The sequence below is a fragment of the Anolis sagrei genome, chromosome X (genome assembly GCF_037176765.1).
Source record: "Anolis sagrei isolate rAnoSag1 chromosome X, rAnoSag1.mat, whole genome shotgun sequence".
Classification (NCBI taxonomy): Eukaryota; Metazoa; Chordata; class Lepidosauria; order Squamata; family Dactyloidae; genus Anolis; species Anolis sagrei.
The window spans coordinates 79,725,350-79,742,937 of record NC_090034.1 but is presented as its reverse complement, the minus strand read 5'-3'; the positions used below and the strand labels follow the sequence as shown (position 1 = coordinate 79,742,937).

Genomic DNA, 17,588 nt, shown 5'->3' with positions numbered 1-17,588 from the left:
TGGAGGTGTCTACGGACAACGCTGGCTCTTCGGCTTAGAAATGGAGATGAGCACCACACCCCAGGGTCAGACATGACTGGACTTAATGTCAGGGGACTACCTTTACCTTTACCTTACTTCATTTCTACCCCACCTTTCACGACCCGGGAGGGACTCAAGGTGGCTTACAAATCCGGTAAAAATTCAGTGCCACACAGGTAAACAATAAAACACACCGCATAAAATATAAATAATCTAAGCATATAAGCAATTAAAACACACAACAATCCTTCAAGCAGATTAAAACCATATAAAAAACGCTTGAGTCATGATCTCATGTCCAAATCGTTTTCCAAAATCTATAGTCCTGTTGAAGTCTCATTCCATAGTTTCCTATTCACCAAACGCCTGCATAGAAAGCCATGTCTTAAGTTTCTTTCTATACACCAGGAGGGATGGGATCTGCCTCATGTCACTGAGGAGGGAGTTAAACTGAGGGGCCACCACTGACAAGGCCCTGTCTCTCATCCCAACCAATCGTGCTTGCGAAGAGGCTGGGCCTCCTCAGCCAATCTTACAAGTTCTTGTAGGCTCATAGAGGGAGATGCGTTCGGACAGGTAAGTTGGACCAGAACCGTATAGGGCTTTATAGGCCAAGACCAGCACTTTGAATTGGGCTCGGTAGCAGACTAGCAGCCAGTGGAGCTGACGTAACAGAGGAATAGTATTCTCCCTGTACACTGCCCCAGTTAGAAATCTCGCTGATGCTTGTTGGACTCGTTGAAGCTTCCAGGCCATCTTCAGAGGCAGCCCCACATAGAGCACGTTGCAGTAGTCCATGCGAGATGTAACAAGAGCATGGACTACCGTGGCCAAGTCTGACTTCCCAAGGTATGGGCGCAACTGGCGCGTAAGTTTTAGTTGTGTGAAAGCTCCCTTGGCAACTGCTGAAACCTAAAGTTCAGCGATGACACAATAGTTTTTGTTATCATTCATTGATCGGCATTTGTAATTTATCAAAGAGTTGAGTGTGGTGTCAAAGAGTAAAAAAAAAAATGTTTGGTGTAAGGACTTGCACAGCCCTGAGAAATGCATCCCCTGATGGGGAACAAATGGACCAGAGAGATCAAATTCCAGTGTTTGGCTTTTTATTGAGACACAAATTCCTTCCTTTCATATAACTTATCTAATTAAAATATTCATCTCCATACAGTTACCACCCCCCAAAAAAAACGGAAAATAGAAAATTGTTATTTACAAATTAGGGGACTCAAGGGCAGAGGCGACTTGGAATCGCACATCACCTTGCGATGTACACAAAATGGGAAGGGGCCCTTCCATTTGGTTCCTTTGCGTGTAGTGTATGTAGCACTGAAAATTGCACCGTTTTAAAATGAGCGAGACTTTAAAATGCCCATCGAGGGATCAGAAGCCGGATCAGTTTTCCTCTGCCCACATGTTTAAAAAGAAGGTTCCCAACATGTCGTGGAATCCCATTAAGGGATTGCTTAGGCCACATGCCGCTTTTTAGACCACTGAAAGTCATGTCTCCCAGTACCATGGAATTGCACGCTCCAGCTTCAATTGGAAAGACTATTATTATTCCACAATGCCTACAAATGGAGGGGGGAATTGTCAAGTAAAGTGACCCAATTTCACAAAGAGTAGTATTCTCAGTGGCATTTTTGAATGCAGTGCCAATAGTGCCTTGGGTAGCCTTCCCAGTCCTCTGGCATTGACCTCCAACCAACATGGAAGCAGCAACAGAGATGGGGACCTGGGTTTCTAGAGCAAAAACCCACTCAACGGCCTTGTTTTCAGAAGCAAACCATTGTTTCAAGTAGTGATACTACTGGGAGTATTAGGAGGGGAACACATATGCCAGCGCTGAGTTTGGGCTGCAAGGATCTGATGGGTCTATGGCTGGGAAAAGACAGGATGAAGGAATCGGATAGTGTTCCCCTTTTGTTTGTGGGTAGAAAAGCATTTCTAGAGTCCATTGCCAGGCACTCAAGATTTTTTGGGAATTCACCAGTGGTTTAGTGCTCTCCCATCCCCGCTTCCCAGTCCGTCTGAATACTTAACGCCACTTTATATAAGGAGACAATACACTAAGTACAATGGTTGGCAGAAGGTTACCTATATAATTAACTAAATCATCAATACAGCAAAACTTAAATACAGAAAAAGAAAGAGAAACCAAGAGGAGCACGATTTCCTTTTTTTTTGTTTGTTTGTACTCCAACATCACAACACACTTTGAAATGCTACACGATGTCATTAAAGCTTGCAGGGAATCAGCTCCAAACAGTGTGACAGGGAAGGAGAATACCATCTTTCAAACACCATCCTTGTTTTAAAAATGTTTACATTTTTGAGTGTGTGTGTGTAGATAACAGATTTAAAAAGAGAGTTGGAACATTAAGGGACGTCATTTGGACAGATGACATCTTGTGGATTTTCATGCCCTGCATGGCACAGACTTTGTGGTTTCCCCTCCAGCCCCACATCTTGAGGGATTCCCAGTTCCTTAAAAAGGGAGCAGGTCCTGTTCAGCGAAGGCTACAATCACCCATCATGCGCTGGTGGAACAGTGGAGCAACAATGACAGGCCAGAGATTAGGGGAGTAGCATTGGGAAACCCATTTGGGAGGCTCAGGATGTCCCCTCTGTGTGGTCAGGAGAAAAAATAGGCCGGGCCCCTTCAAAACCTCCCTGAAGTCAAAGATTCATCCAAGAAAAATACTCCACCAAGCATCCCGAAACCCATTTTCTCCACAACAGATTTCCCCCATTACAAAAATGGTATTTGTCGTTTCCTTTCTCCTCTCCACCCTTGTAGTGCTTAAACAGCAGTACACAAAGAAATCCGGTGCCCTCAAAGTCTGCTCTGACAGGTCAGGCAGTTGCAACTGCATCATGCTTCTTGCTGAAAAGTTCTGCCAAACCCCATTCAGTTCCCCAAGATGCTGCTCTCCATTTTTCTTCTTCTAAGAGCAGGTACCGCTCAGGACTCAGAGAAAGACAGACACAGAAATAGGCTTTGCACCATCCTTTTCCTATCACGCAGTGCGACGTCAAAACTCAAAACAGGCTGTAAAACAACTCCATCTTGCTGACGTTCTTTGCAGGGACCTGGTGAGTTAAAGTGCCACTTGTTTTGTTTGTGTTTTTAAAATCAGGAAAGACTTCCACCAAGATTGAAAGTGGGCTGGAAACCAGGAGAAAAAATTATACGGCAGCTTTCTTGTTGAGGAAAGGAAGAGAGAGGGGAAGAGAACCTGAATCCTCAAAATGATAAACCGTAATAATTCCTAAAAAAAAAAAAAAGATGCAGGTTTCAATTTAAAACAACTTTTGGTCTGTGCAAAGTGAAACGTATCTCTCGCCTCCTGAGTGCTCCTCCTTTCACATTTCTGTGCTGTTTTATTTTTCCTATAAGTTGTAAAAAAGGAGAAATGGGCAGAGATTGTGTAGTTGTTACTGTTGTTTTCATCTAACGGACAGAAAGAAGAACAAAATAGCATCTTCAGCAGATTCTGGTGTTCATCCCATAGAAACGCCAAGCTGACGTATGTTTGGTGTGAGGAATTTAGGAATGGAAGAAAGAGCTGAAAGTTGGGATTTAAGCATAGCGGAAAGCGCTGCTCCAGAGATGACTGGACAGCGGGATGGAAATCCACAGCTGTGCTCCAGAATCTTGAAAAACAGTAATCAAAGTCGCCTTAAAGTACTTCTCTTTGTAACAGTGTTTGCAAAAAAAGAAGAAGAGGAAAATGCTCCAAACGAAGTGAAATCTGGATAGTATTTTTTAATGTGGAAAGAGGAAACACTGCAGATAGGAGAAGGAGGTGTTCTTTTTCATTCCAGAGTTCAGAGAGGAAGAGGCCGAAGAAAGAGTAATGGTCTACGGACCTTCGGATCTCAGTACACGCCAAGACTTCACATTTTAAAAACACTGGGAGCCAAGGAAAGGGACGGGAAGGCTGCTTTGAACAATACTGTGCTGTTGGCCTCAAATAGGGTTTGGGAGATTCTAGGCCGCCCTTTCATCCCTCTCCATTTTCCTGTTAGCACTGCTTGTTGTCGAAGAGGGAAGAGTTCCCTTCGCGCTCCCAGGAAGGGTGCCCTTATCTCCGAGAAAATCTGTTCTTGAAGGCTTTAATAGTCTTCGCCATCATCGGTGCAATTTCTGAAAGAAGAAACAGAAACATTGAACCATCTGCAGAGAAACAGGCTTGATAATAATCAGATGCTTTGACTGAATTGCACCATGATTCAAATCGGCTGTGGGCACTTGCAGGCGTGCGCTTTCCAGTTCTACCTGCATGCCCCGTCACACACAAACTCTCCTTGGTAAGTAAGAGGCTCAGCTGCAGACCTGCTCCAGGCCTGTCTGTACACCCCACCACATGCTCCCATTACACTCTCTGAGAGTGCATGTGTGGCGGGGCGTAAGGCAGGCAGTGTCTGCAGCCGAGTGCCTCTTATTCTTGAGTAAGAGGTGCTCAGCTGCAGGCTCACTCCAGGCCTGCCTGCACACCCCACCACACGCACTGCCACTCTCTCCAAGAGTGCAGTCTGGCGGGATGTGCAGGCAGGCCCGGTAAGTGCACGCGCCTGCCAGTGCCTGCAGCCGAGCACCTCTTACTCTAAGAGGCCCTCAGCTGCAGGTCCACTCCAGGCCTGCCTGCATACCCCACCACATACCCCGACACACTATGAGAGAGTGCATGTGTTGTTTTTGGGGGGTTTTTTTGTGTCAGGAGTGACTTCAGAAACTGCAAGTCGCTTCTGGTGTGAGAGAATTGGCTGTCTGCAAGGACGTTGCCCAGGGTATGCCTGGATGATTTGATGTTTTTATCATCCTTGTGGGAGGCTTCTCTCATGTCCCCGCATGAGGAGCTGGAGCTGATAGAGGGAGCTCATCTGCCTCTCCCTGGATTCGAACCTGCGACCTGTCGGTCTTCAGTCCTGCCGGCACAGGGGTTTAACCCACTGCGCCACCAGGGGCTCCCAATGCATGTGTTGCAGGGTGTGCAGGCAAGCCCATAAAGGGAGCATGCCTGCCACTGCCTGCAGCTGAGCATCTCTTACTCTAGAGCCATGATGGCGAACCTATGACATGTGTGTCAGCACTGACACACGTAGCCTTTTTCGATGACACACAGCTGCATGCGGCCGCATACAGAGAAGATGGGGCCGCATCCCAAGGAGGACATTTCATCCTCGGCTCCTACACCAGCATTTTTCTATAATGCCAAGATATATGGCATTATAGAAAAAGTAGGTAAGTTAAATAATTAGTTTTTGGTTTATTAAATACAGTTATATATTACAATAATATATTTTTGTTATTAAACTATAAGTATCTTTAAATTATGGGTTTTTTCTCGAAGTGACACCCTACTTGAGTTATGCTCGGTTTTTTGGCAAGTATTGACACACTAAGCTCAGAAGGTTGCCCATCATTGCTCTAGAGCAAGAGGTGCTCCGCTGCAGGCCCTCTTCAGGCCTGCCTGCACACCCCACCACACACGCCCCGCCGCCACTCTCTCCAAGAGTGTGTGTGTGGCAGGGCATGCAGGAACGTCCCGCCATACACACACTCTCTTTGCAAGGCAAGAAGGCAAGTTCAAATGCACACAAAAGCAGGCTGTAGGCAGGCTTTGGTTTCGAACAAACTAACTTGTGGGGAGAGGCTTCCCTTTTCGTGCTTCCGAATAAACGGAAGGCATGAAAGAAACAGTAGAAACGGTAGGAATGAATTTCACGCACATGTCTAGTACTGAGCCCTAAGGACCGATGCAAGGAAAAATCAGCGCCATCTTTCAGGGATCCTTGCTATTGCTCTTCCTTTCGTCACTACTGAATCGCACCATTTCTGAAGTTCAAATTTGGAAAAAAAATGGACTAGCATCGTCTGTGCTGGTCTCAGGAATTATGGGACACCCAATATTTCCAAGTTTGTACAAATAATTCCTTTCTAGAACACAATTTTGCATCCACAGCTCCATTAATGAAGGCATGAGAGTATGGTGCAGATGTGCTTCTCTGTCCCCATGTGCTTTACACTTCTTTGTTGCCAATTTTAGGCCCAAGCTAACACCAAGCAGGTGATGTCCCCCTCCCAAACTATCTCCTTCACTTACTCTTTACAGGGGGCTTCCTGGGGTCATAGCTCGCTGAGGAGGTGCTGCTCATGGATGGACCAGAGTGCCCACTGCTAGTGCTGGGTCCATCGTAAGACTGCTCCTCTTCCGCGGGAACGTGGCTGCTTTTCATTGGCATGTACAACACTGGCTTGATCCTAATGGGAGAGAAAAGAGTCCCCATTACTTAGGATACGTACAGATAATCTCCAGTCATTTTGCCAATGCTAGTCCAACACTAATAATTACGTCACGCTAATTGAACGCACCCTCCTGCATCATACCAGCAATATTGAAACAACCATTAGGAATTGTCGAAGGCTTTCATGGCCGGAGTCCCTGGACATTCCACAGATATATAAACCCAATTTTTCTAGTTTCCAACAGACCTCACAACCTCTGAGGATGCTTACCGTAGATGCAGGCGAAACATCAGGAGAGACTGCTTCTGGAATACGGCCATATAGCCCGAAAAACCTACAACAACCCAACCATAGGAATGGTGGATCCAGTCCAAGTTTTGGCTAGCCTCAAACAAACTCCTGGTGGCGCAGCGGGTTAAACTGTTGAGCTGATGAACTTGCTGACCAAAAGGTTGGCAATTCAAATCTGGGGAGTGGGGTGAGCTCAGCTGTTAGGCCCAGCTTCTGCCAACCTAGCAGTTAGCAAACATGCAAATGTCAGTAGATCAATAGGTACTGCTTTGGTGGGAAGGTAACAGCGTTCCATGCAGTCATGCTGGCCACATGATCTTTGTTCTGGTACAGCCGCACCAGGAGCTCCAGCTTATCTTGCTATTTGTTGATTACTGCATGTATTTTAAAGTACAGTTAGATGGCTTTCCTTAATTTGCATTTATTGTATCTATGACCTGTCAATTATCATTAGGTTCCCTGGTCCCGCCCCCTTTTTGGATTTTGGAGGGAATAGGAGCCATTTTGGGTCAGTCCACACAGAGAAGTCTTTCATACAGGACATAAAACCAGGAGCTCCTGTAGAAAGCTTCGTCTTTTACAGCTTGGCCGGGGAGATATAGTCTCAGCACAGCTTTTTTGCTGAGGATTTTACAGCCTTACAGCTCCTTTGCTGAGGGAATCCAGTCCCACAGTGCTTCAGCCAGCCATCACTGAAACCTGAACACCTTCCTTTCCCCTGGAAGTCTACAAAGCTCTGCTTGGTAAGGGTCACTCATGGAAGCCAGACGCAGTTGGTACCGGGTGCAGGGGCTCCACGCCAACAGAGGCAAAGACAGACTGCCCAGATAAGAGGTTAAGGATTTCCCCATTAGTTAAAATACAGTTATGAAGATAGTGCCTGTCCCCTGTGGACAAGATTGAGAGAGCCAATAGACTATTAAGAAAGCCTCGAAGTACCTGTTTGATTTCAATAATAAAGAACTTTGTTGAACCTTTAAGCAATCTAAAGACTCTGTTTAAGGAAATCCAAAGGCCTTTAATCTGAGGCAGCCCCGGCGTCCCGTTGGGCACACAGAATTTATGTCCTGTCTACAGTCTTATGTACAGGCCCAACGTGCGACAGCACAACCTTGGAGGCATCCACAGACAATGCCTGCTCTTTGGCTTAGAAATGGAGATGAGCATCACTCCCCCGAGTCGGACACAACCAGACTTAATGTCAGGGGAAAACCTTTACCTTTACTAAACAAATTCTCCAGGAATATGCTGAACCATATTCCTGCATCAATTCAGCACTTCAGAGAGCTTCTTTTAAACCTGGAGTGGAACCACCACCTCATATAACAACCAGCTGTCACTTCATTTGAGGTGGGGGGAGAAGAATACTAAAGTTTGTCCTTATGACTGGAAGATGAAAAAGAGCAAACTGTATCTTCTCCCTGCTGCTTGACCCTGTGTCCTCCTCAACAGCAAAAATGTGTGCAGATAGTTTGAAAACTCACTTGATCTTTTCTGGAACGGCAGCAGCTCCAGTCCCAAACTTCTCTTGCCTTCGTCGCACATCCCTGGGTGGCTTGGCTGCTGAATTGACAAAGGCCATCTTCGCTACTCTGCCTAAAAGAGAAACAAGGGAAATGTCAAGACATATTAAAAATTAACTGGGTATTTATTACAAAACTGTGAGTCAAGCACTGAAAGAGTTAGTAGGTCGAAGCCTGTTAGAGTCAGTGGGCCAAAGCTAGTGTCGTCCTGAGGAGTGTGAGGTAAACCTGTGTGTGTGTGAGAAGCTTCGGTGAAAGAAGCCCCAGGTTAAAGGCCTCATATGTAAAGCTGTGTGTAAAGCTACTATGTGAAGCTCCTGTGCAATTTCGGTGTGAGAGGAGGCTCTGTGAGAGCGAAGCTGTTATCTGCATAAGAAAGAAGCCCAGTGTGGAAGCAAAGAAGGAAGTATAAAGGGCTTTGTGTTATGGAAATCTTGTTATTCTAAATAGTGCAACTATATTATTTTACTACAAAGAAAAGCCTCCTATGGAAGAGACAATATTGGTCTGTGTGTTTTTGTTATTTTTATAACTTTTGGTTACTCGTGCTGGGTCATGCTGATGCTAATAAGTTACTCTGCTGTACATTTATGAGGAGGGTTTTTTGTTAATAAGCCCACTTGCCCAACAGGAAAGGAGCCTGGTGAGGCCAGTGGGGCTGTGTGAGAAATGTGCCAGATATCCTGCCCTCAAAGGCCTCTTAGAATTGCTGAAGACAGCAGATAGCCATCCTATCCTTTTTCCCACAGAAAATGCAGAATGATCCCCATGATGCTGCAAGTTATGATGCTTCTGGTCAAACGACATTTAGCATAATGTCAAGTAACTGGGAGATCATTTGCACAATTAAAACTTGTGCGCCAGCTGCGTCTGTACCTTGGAAAGTCTGACTTGGCCACGGTAGTCCACGCTCTGGTGAAATCTCATATAGACTACTGCAACGCTCTCTACGTGGAGTTGCCTTTGAAGACTGTTCAGAAGCTTCAAATGGTGCAACAGGCAGCAGCCAGGTTGTTAAAAGGAGCGGTGCTCAGGGAGCACACAACTCCTCTGTTGCGCCAGTCTGCTACCGAGCACAATTCAAAGTGCTGACTTTAGCCTATAAAGCCATAAACGGTTCTGGCCCTGCTTATCTGTCCGAATGTATCTCTCCTTATGAACCATCTAGGAATTTAAGATCTTCTGGGGAGGTCCTGCGCTCGGTCCCGCCTTCTTCACAGGTTCGGTTGACAGGGACGAGAGATAGGGCCTTCTCAGTGGTGGCCCCTCAGCTGTGGAACATCCTCCCTAGGGACATTCGATCGACCTCCACCCTCTTAATATTTTGTAAAAAAGTCAAAACCTGGCTTTGTGAGCAGGCTTTCTCAAATGTAGTGTAGCAGATAACTTCTTGACCTTGGAACGACTAGACAATTGTGATTGGATAACGATTTTGGTATTGAGATGCGGAGGATTTATGCTTTTATTGATTTTTCTGTTTATGGAATTTTATGTATGCTATATGCTTTTAGCTGTTTTTATATTATTGTGGCATCGAATTGTGCCATTTTATAAACTGCCCTGAATCGCCCCTGAGCTGGGAAGGGCGGTATAGAAATATAGTAAATAAATAAATAAAAATAAATAAACTTGGTTTGTGTTTTTAAATACATGTTAACCCTCAACTCGCTTCTGACACTATAAATAATAAATCTCTACTGCCATATTATCTACCACAGCACCTCACAAACCCACACCCAGAAATTATTGGACTAGAAGCAGGATTGTGAACATTTCTAGTTTCAGAAAAACAATTTACATGCAGCCTACACAAAACCCCAAAATGGTACTCTTAATCCTCGGCAACAGTCTATCTCTGTTTCAAAAATCAGCCAGACAAATGGAATTAAATAACTGGACTTGTTTTCTTTCAGAAAACCCAAATATTTGCAAAGTTGAGGGCCATATCGCTCTCAGTTCTTTGCTAAGACACAAGAGCAGGACTATGAGAAGGGTGGGCATTGAGATTGAAAACAGAATAAAGGGGTTCCCTCATCTCATTCTTTCTCCAGGCCCAGCCTGCCCCCCTGATCGACCTCTCCTACCTCTGGGTTTATTTGCATGGGCCGATCGGATGTTTTGGGTCAGCAGAAGCAGCCGCTGCTCCCGGGCGTCATGCAGGCGCAGGTACATCTCCCTCCAGGACTCAAACTCCTCCGGCTTCTCCTTCTTGAAGTCGCGGACACAGTGGATGTGCCACAACCGATCCGTATCCTCAATTAAAACCTGGCAGCCAAGAGCAAAAAGGACTGAGTCCTAGAGCTTAACAAAAAATAATACAGCTCTGAAAGCTTACTAAAGTTCTCAGAGTTACTAATATGATACTTTTACATGGCATTAATGAAAACAGAACTAACTCTGTCAGGCATAATTTGCCAATTTTCAATTTAAGAAAAGAAAAAAGAAGATGATGAAAGCCTCTATTTTCTAGTTGGGATCCATCTGGAAGAACTTGGAAGACAGAGCCTGGATGTCCACAGATGCTTCTATAATGGGTTCCTTCACTGGTGGAGGCTTAGAACAGATCTAAGTTCTTGTGGGTTTTTTCGGGCTATATGGCCATGTTCTAGAGGCATTTCTCCTGATGTTTTGCCTGCATCTATGGCAAGCAGACCTCTGAGGATGCTTGCCATAGATGCAGGCGAAACGTCAGGAGAAATGCCTCTAGAACATGGCCACATAGCCCGAAAAAACCCACAAGAACTTAGCGATTCCAGCCATGAAAGCCTTCGACAATACATTAGAACAGATCGTCCTTGGGGTCCCTTCCCACTCTATAATCCATACTTTTCATCCTCACTATGGTGGCGCAATGGGTTAAACGCTTGTGCCGGAAGGACTGCTAACCAATAGGTCAGCGGTTCAAATCCAGGGAGAGTGGGTTGAGCTCTCTCTGTCAGCTCCAGCTCCCCATGCAGGGACATGAGAGAAGCCTCCCACAAGGATGGTAAAACATCAAACATCCGGGTGTCCTCTGGGCAACGTCCTTACAGACAGCCAATTCTCTCACACCAGAAGCAACTTGAAGTTTCTCAAGTCACTCTTGACATGGAAAAAGAAATCCTCACTCAGATTAGCCAGCCATTTTCTTGCTTGCACTCTGGGTAAGCACAACCCTCTCGGGAAACACAACCTTCTCTATGCATCTTGAGACCCTTGCTAAAATTGACCTCCCTATTGTCTAGGGACAATGTTTTGCATTCCTTGGAGAAGGAGCAAATGAGATGCTTTGGTGTGTATTTTTCCCTTCTGAAGATGTGTGATACTTCTTATTTTTTCCTCTCTATACTCCAGAGACCCATTTAGAACAACAGCTGGTCGCATTATCCTTCCCAGTCTCTCATTCCCACTGCTGCACACAAGTCACAAGAAAAGCTCAGCATCCCCTCCATTTCAAGGTCTTGGGAATCGTATCCTACCATGTTCTAAATATTTGGATTTCCAGGAAAACAGAAAGTGTAAGCAACGTTTGTATTTATTTTTAGGCAGCCTTCATCAATCTGCTGCCCTAGGAGCAGTGTGGGACTACAACCCCCATCACCCACATCCTAATGGTCAGAAATGTTGAACATGTTGGGTTTCATCCCTGGACTGCACAAGTCTCTTGGGTCATCAAGTTTCCAGACCTCAATAAGTAGCTAGACTAGAGCTAGGATTAGGCTGAGTGATTCCTCCTCCCCACACCCACATTCCTATGCATGTTTCCCAAAAGAACTTTGTTTTTACTCTTCCTCCTTGCTACTGTCTCCTCCCCTTTGATGACGTAGGGATGGAATTCTGTGAGGGAACTTCCTTTTTAAAGGTATTTTTTATTGCCCTGAGCTAGCCATGTGGCCATTCGCCATTTTCCAGACTCTTCTGCTTTTCTTTCTATCTACGCGGATGCATATTTTGCCTCTCCCTAGGCAAAGTGTAGCTGCATGGATTTTTTAACCCTTTTACCTCTTTAGAAGATGAGATGTAGTAAGTTAGTCAGCTCCAAGACCTCTTCTATCGAGAATGAATTTCTTTTACTTCAGTAAATGTTTTTGAACCTATAGTTCTGAGTCTGCAATCCTGTGCCAGCCTAAAATATAGAAGCTCATCCCAGTTCATCATACGTAAGTTTCTGCTGGTTATGAAGTTCACTTCTGGTACTCTACTACATTTATGGTGGAATCACCCCAACTGAGATATTTTTTGAGCCTAACAGCTCAGATTCCCAACTGAAAATTACGGTCCAAAAATATCTGGAGGGTTACGGGTTCTGTCTCTTAGAGATCACACTGTTCTACAATTTTTCAGTTTTTCTCAGTTGTGGAAACAAAATGTGCCGTTTCTTAATAAATTTAACATGCTGAATTCAAATATAATAATTAAATGTGTTAATTGGCTCTGGTTTTTATGCAACAGCTATTTCAATTTTCTCCACAACAGGTAATTCGTTAATATTATGATAATGCGCCTAACCTTACTGCATGTATATAAACCGTGAATATTTACTAAATTTTAGTCAAATTATATTGCCAATAGTTTATACATGAGAAATATTTATTAAATTAGTCTATTGTTTATGTTTGTGCAGCAAGAAACTATATTAGTAGGCCTAATGCAGTTGAAAAGTCTGAAAGTTTAAATGTCGCTTTAATCGTGACTTTAGTTTATATCCTGTTTGCTTCTCTTGACTTTTCTTTTGTATTCAAGGAAAGGATTGTCTCTTACAATGCTCCAGCAGTAGTCTGACAGCATTGACGGAGTCCATTTGCCTTGATATCTTTTTTCCATAGTGCTTTATTTACACACGTGCGAGGCATAACTACAGTAAAAAAGAACAATGTAAAACGATGTTTAACGATAGTGTCTCAGTCTTCAACTGACTGACCCTCACCGTTCAAAAGTCTGGCCTTATATAGGGCTTTCTGGCTTTTGCACACAGCACTAATACTACATCACTAATACTACGTCATCAAACTTTCTAGAATATTCTAGAATCTTCCATAGTGTAAGTCGCAACATGCATTTTTTCAACCATACGTGATCACGTGATTGCTTATATCATAAAAATATACATTTTTATGTCAATATACATTTTTAAATGTCATTTTCGTTTTCAGCACCCCAAAATCATAAAAGAACAGCTATTTTCAGGCCCACAACTTTCTAGAATCTTCCATACTGTAAGTCGCAACATGCATTTTTTCAACCATACATGATCACATGATTGCTTATATCATAAAAACTAGAGCCAATATACATTTTTAAATGTCATTTTCGTTTTCAGCACCCCAAAATCATAAAAGAACAACTATTTTCAGGCCCACAACTTTTTCTCCGTTGAACAGTGTCATCAGCCTATGTTTTGTAATCTAATATTTAAAGTTTGTATTTTTTGACTTTTGAACTGCTGCGAGTTTAGCTTGAAAACCAAAAACAGGGGCTGTTTGAAGCTATCTCCTAATATCAAAACAGGTGAAATTTGGACTCAGGTCTCCTGCTGACTGACACTTTAGTCATGAGAAGTTCCATATACTTGGGCTGCAAACCAACCTGCTTGGCAATGCTGCATGAAGCATAGGTGGTAGGGAGGTATATTGACATTTATGGCACAACAGCCAAGCTATGGTGCTAGTTTTGCTGCAAATACTGAGGCTTCAATCACAAAGGATGGTTGACATTTTAAAAAATAATATTCAGAAAGACCTTTTGCCTCCCATTTCCCCCTTCTTGGGACACTCACGTGATTGCACTCTTCAATGCGGTACAACTGTTCTGGGGTGCAACGCTCCAAGACCGGTTCAAGGACAGAGTAAGGGACACCTCCCACTTCGTAGATTGCTAAGAGAGAAAGAAAGTGGTAGGGGAGAAAAGAGGAGCCAGAGTTTAAAATCATATCAGATTGTTGAACCCATTGTTCAAAATATCATCTCCATGCCTACAAGTTGCACTCTCAATTAATTACAAAAATGTGAGTCAGGCACTGAAAGGGTTAAATGGATATAATGACTCAGCAAAGGCTGTAGTTCTATATAAGCTTAGTAGCCCTCAGTTTGAGGGAGCCTTCAGTGTTAGCCACCCTCAGTGAGAGAGGCCTCAGTCTAACGTAGTCCTCAGTCTGTGAGAGGTCTCTGTGGGAGAAGGGCCTCAGTGTGTTAGTAGGCCTCAGTATAATCAGGCCTCAGTGTTAGTTCACCTCAGTGTTAGGAAAAATCGGTCTGAGAGAGCCCTCAGTGTGGGCAGACCTCAGTTAGATAATAATAATAATAATAATAATAATAATAATAATAATAATAATACTTTATTTGTACCCCACTACCATCTCCCCAAGAGACTCGGTGCGGCTTACATGAGGCCAAGCCCACAGCACATCAATAAACAAAAGCGATAACAATAATCAATACAAAACCAGTTAAAATAAACTCAAAAACAGAAAATACACAATAAGCAATAAACAATAGCAATATCAAAACAGATAGGCCTTAGTGTGATAAGCCTCAGTCTGAGGTAGCCCTCACTCTGTGAGAGGTCTCTATCGTAGAAGGGCCTCAGTGTGTTAGTAGGCCTCAGTATAAGTAGGCCTCAGTATTAGTTCACCAAAGTGTTAGGTGGTGTCGATCTGAGAGAGCCCTCAGTGTGAGCAGATCTCAGTGACAGAGGCCTCAGTATGAGGTAGGCCTCAGTGAGAGAGGCCTCAGTATGAGAAGGTCTCTGTATTAGTAGGCTTCAGTATGAGTAGGCCTGGTGTGTAAGAAGGTTTGGTGAGAGAAGCCCCAGGTTGAAGGCCATTGTGTGTGAAGGCTGCTGTGTGTAAAAGCTACTGTGTGAAGCTCCTGTGTAACTTCGGTGTGAGAAGAGGTTCTGTGAGAGCGACGCTGTTTATCTGCATGAGAAAGGAGCCCAGTGTGGAAGCAAAGAAGGAAGTATAAAGGACTTTGTTCGTGTTATGGAAACCTTGTTCTTGTAAATAGTGCAACCATATTATTTTGCTATAAAGAAAAGTGTCCTATGGAAGAAATAACATTTGTCTGTGTGTATTGTCGAAGGCTTTCATGGCTGGAATCACTAAGTTCTTGTGGGTTTTTTCGGGCTATATGGCCATGTTCTAGAGGCATTTCTCCTGACGTTTCGCCTGCATCTATGGCAAGCATCCTCAGAGGTGAAGTCTGACCTCTGAGGATGCTTGCCATAGATGCAGGCGAAACGTCAGGAGAAATGCCTCTAGAACATGGCCGTATAGCCCGAAAAAACCCACAAGAACTTACCTATTTGTCTGTGTGTTTTTGTTCTTTTTATCACTTTGGGCTACTGGTGCTAGGTCACACTGCTGTTAGTAAGTTATGAGAAGGGACTTTTGTTAATAAGCCCACTCGCCCAACAAGACATACACTTATTTTACAAACAGAACAGGCTACTATAGTATCTACAGTTGGGAAAAGTTAGTATTCCTTTCGTACAAATCCCAGAATGTGAGATCTAAACAGAACTGGACAACCACAAAGCCCCCCAGATAACTCAATATGGTCAAACACAACTCACAGTCAATATTATTGCTCAGGACCCGGATGCACTGCTCATGCAGAGTCATCATCTTTGGAAGGTAGGCAGTCTTGGAGCCCGAGTAGACCTGCATCTTCGAATTCAGCCTGCGTCCCGTGAAGCCGGCCTCATCTTCCTCGGTGGGGGAAGATAGAGCTACAGAACCAGGGAAATAACAGAGTGAAGGTGTGCCAAGATAAGGAGGGTTCATGGAAGAGATTTCTATGGCAGAGATTTAGAGAGACAAAGGGGAGTCTTTCCAACTGCACAGAATTAAACTATGGAATTTGTTACTCAGATGCAGTGGTGGTCACCAATTCGTACAGATTAAGAAAGAATTAGGGGGAAAAACTCACAAAGGCTAAATTATGACCTCCAGGATTCTAGAACACCCTTCTTCCCAGGGAATCTAGAATGGCCCTACCCTTTCTATCCTTTTTATTCATGCAGGTTTTTTTTAAAACAGAGGTTTTAAAGATCAAGTTAGGGAATTATAGTTCTGAGTATGTTTTAATCAGTTTTAAGGATTTTAAATGCTTGTTTTTAATATTAATATTTTATTTGATTGTAATGTTTGTATATTTTTAGGTTCCAAACTGTATGACATTAATTTTATTGTAAGCCGCTTTGTGTCTCTGTTGTAGACAGAAAAAACAGGTTATAAATAAACATAAACACCAACATCATCTTCACTATCGTCATCATCAAACTAGAGCATGCTGCCTGGCAAAACACTGATAGTAATGAATAATAAATAATAATAAACTTTCTTTATATCCTGCCTCCATCTCCCAGAAAGGGACTTGGGGCAGCTTACAAGGCACTGCAAGTGAAGTATAAACATCAACAGTACGTGAGTATAAAACAGTATCACATTAAAGTTATAAACCACCACTATCAACACATAAAATAATATAAAATACCCAATTTAAAAACACATACCTTCTATGGTTAAAACTAGCTGCCATCAATCTATATAAATAAAAATGTAATGTTCGTTTGTGGGATTAACATAACTCAAAAACTACTGGACAAATTGCCGCCAAATTTGGCCACAAGACACCTACTAACCCAAGGAGTGACCATCACTCAAAAAATTGATTTTGTCATTTGGGAGTTGTAGTTGCTGGGATTTATAGTTCACCTACAATCAAAGAGCATTTAGAACTCTACTAATGATAGAATTGAACCAAACGTGACACAGAGGAGTCCCATGACCCAACAGAAAACACTAGAAGGGTTTGGTGGGCATTGACCTTGAGTTTGGGAGTTGTAGTTCACCTGCATTCAGAGAGCACTGTGGACTCAAACAATGATGGATCTGGACCAAACTTGTGTTCCATATGCTCAATTATGAACACAAATTGAGTTTGGGGAAAATAGTCCTTGACATTTTGGGGTTGTAGTTACTGGGATTTATAGCTCACCTACAATCAAAGAGCATTTGGAACTCCACCAAGGACAGAATTGGGCCAAACTTCCCACACAGAACCCCCATGACCAACATAAAATACTTAAGGCCATCCAGTCCAACTCCCTTCACCAGGGCAAGAAAATGTAATCAAAGCCCTTTTGACAAAGAGCCATCCAGCTATAGATATAAATAGACACACACACACACACATAGATATAGATTTGAAATGGACCCCTAAAGAAGGACAATGATATGTTGCATGTTCCAGAGTAGACAAACCAGGCAATCTCTACATCAACACTGACAAAGAAACAACAAGAAATACTGTTTACCCCAAAGCATAAAGAAATTACATATATCGGAAACCAACATTTTCTCATTACTTTATTTTCCAGCTCACCAGACTGGGCCACAGCAATGTGTGGCAGGGGATAGCTAGTATATAACTAAAGTGCCAAAGTATCAACCTCATATGGGCTCATTTCAGCCTACTCGAGGCTAAAGGCCTGCATAAAAAACCATGTTTTTTGGCTGG

The 17,588-nt window shown here is 43.4% G+C and overlaps 1 protein-coding gene across 1 annotated transcript in view; it reads right to left on the bottom strand.

Moving 5' to 3' along the window:
* Positions 1-1,110: 1,110 nt before the first annotated feature.
* ELOA (elongin A) overlaps positions 1,111-17,588 on the bottom strand; it is a 54,683-nt gene continuing 38,205 nt past the window's right edge. The window contains exons 6-11 of the mRNA XM_060784252.2: positions 15,640-15,795; positions 13,844-13,941; positions 10,173-10,353; positions 8,050-8,161; positions 6,132-6,289; positions 1,111-4,171 (exon numbers count right to left, since the gene is read on the bottom strand). Of these exons, the coding sequence (XP_060640235.2) occupies positions 4,110-4,171; positions 6,132-6,289; positions 8,050-8,161; positions 10,173-10,353; positions 13,844-13,941; positions 15,640-15,795 (767 nt within the window). The 3' untranslated portion in view covers positions 1,111-4,109. The remainder of the gene's footprint in view (positions 4,172-6,131; positions 6,290-8,049; positions 8,162-10,172; positions 10,354-13,843; positions 13,942-15,639; positions 15,796-17,588) is intronic.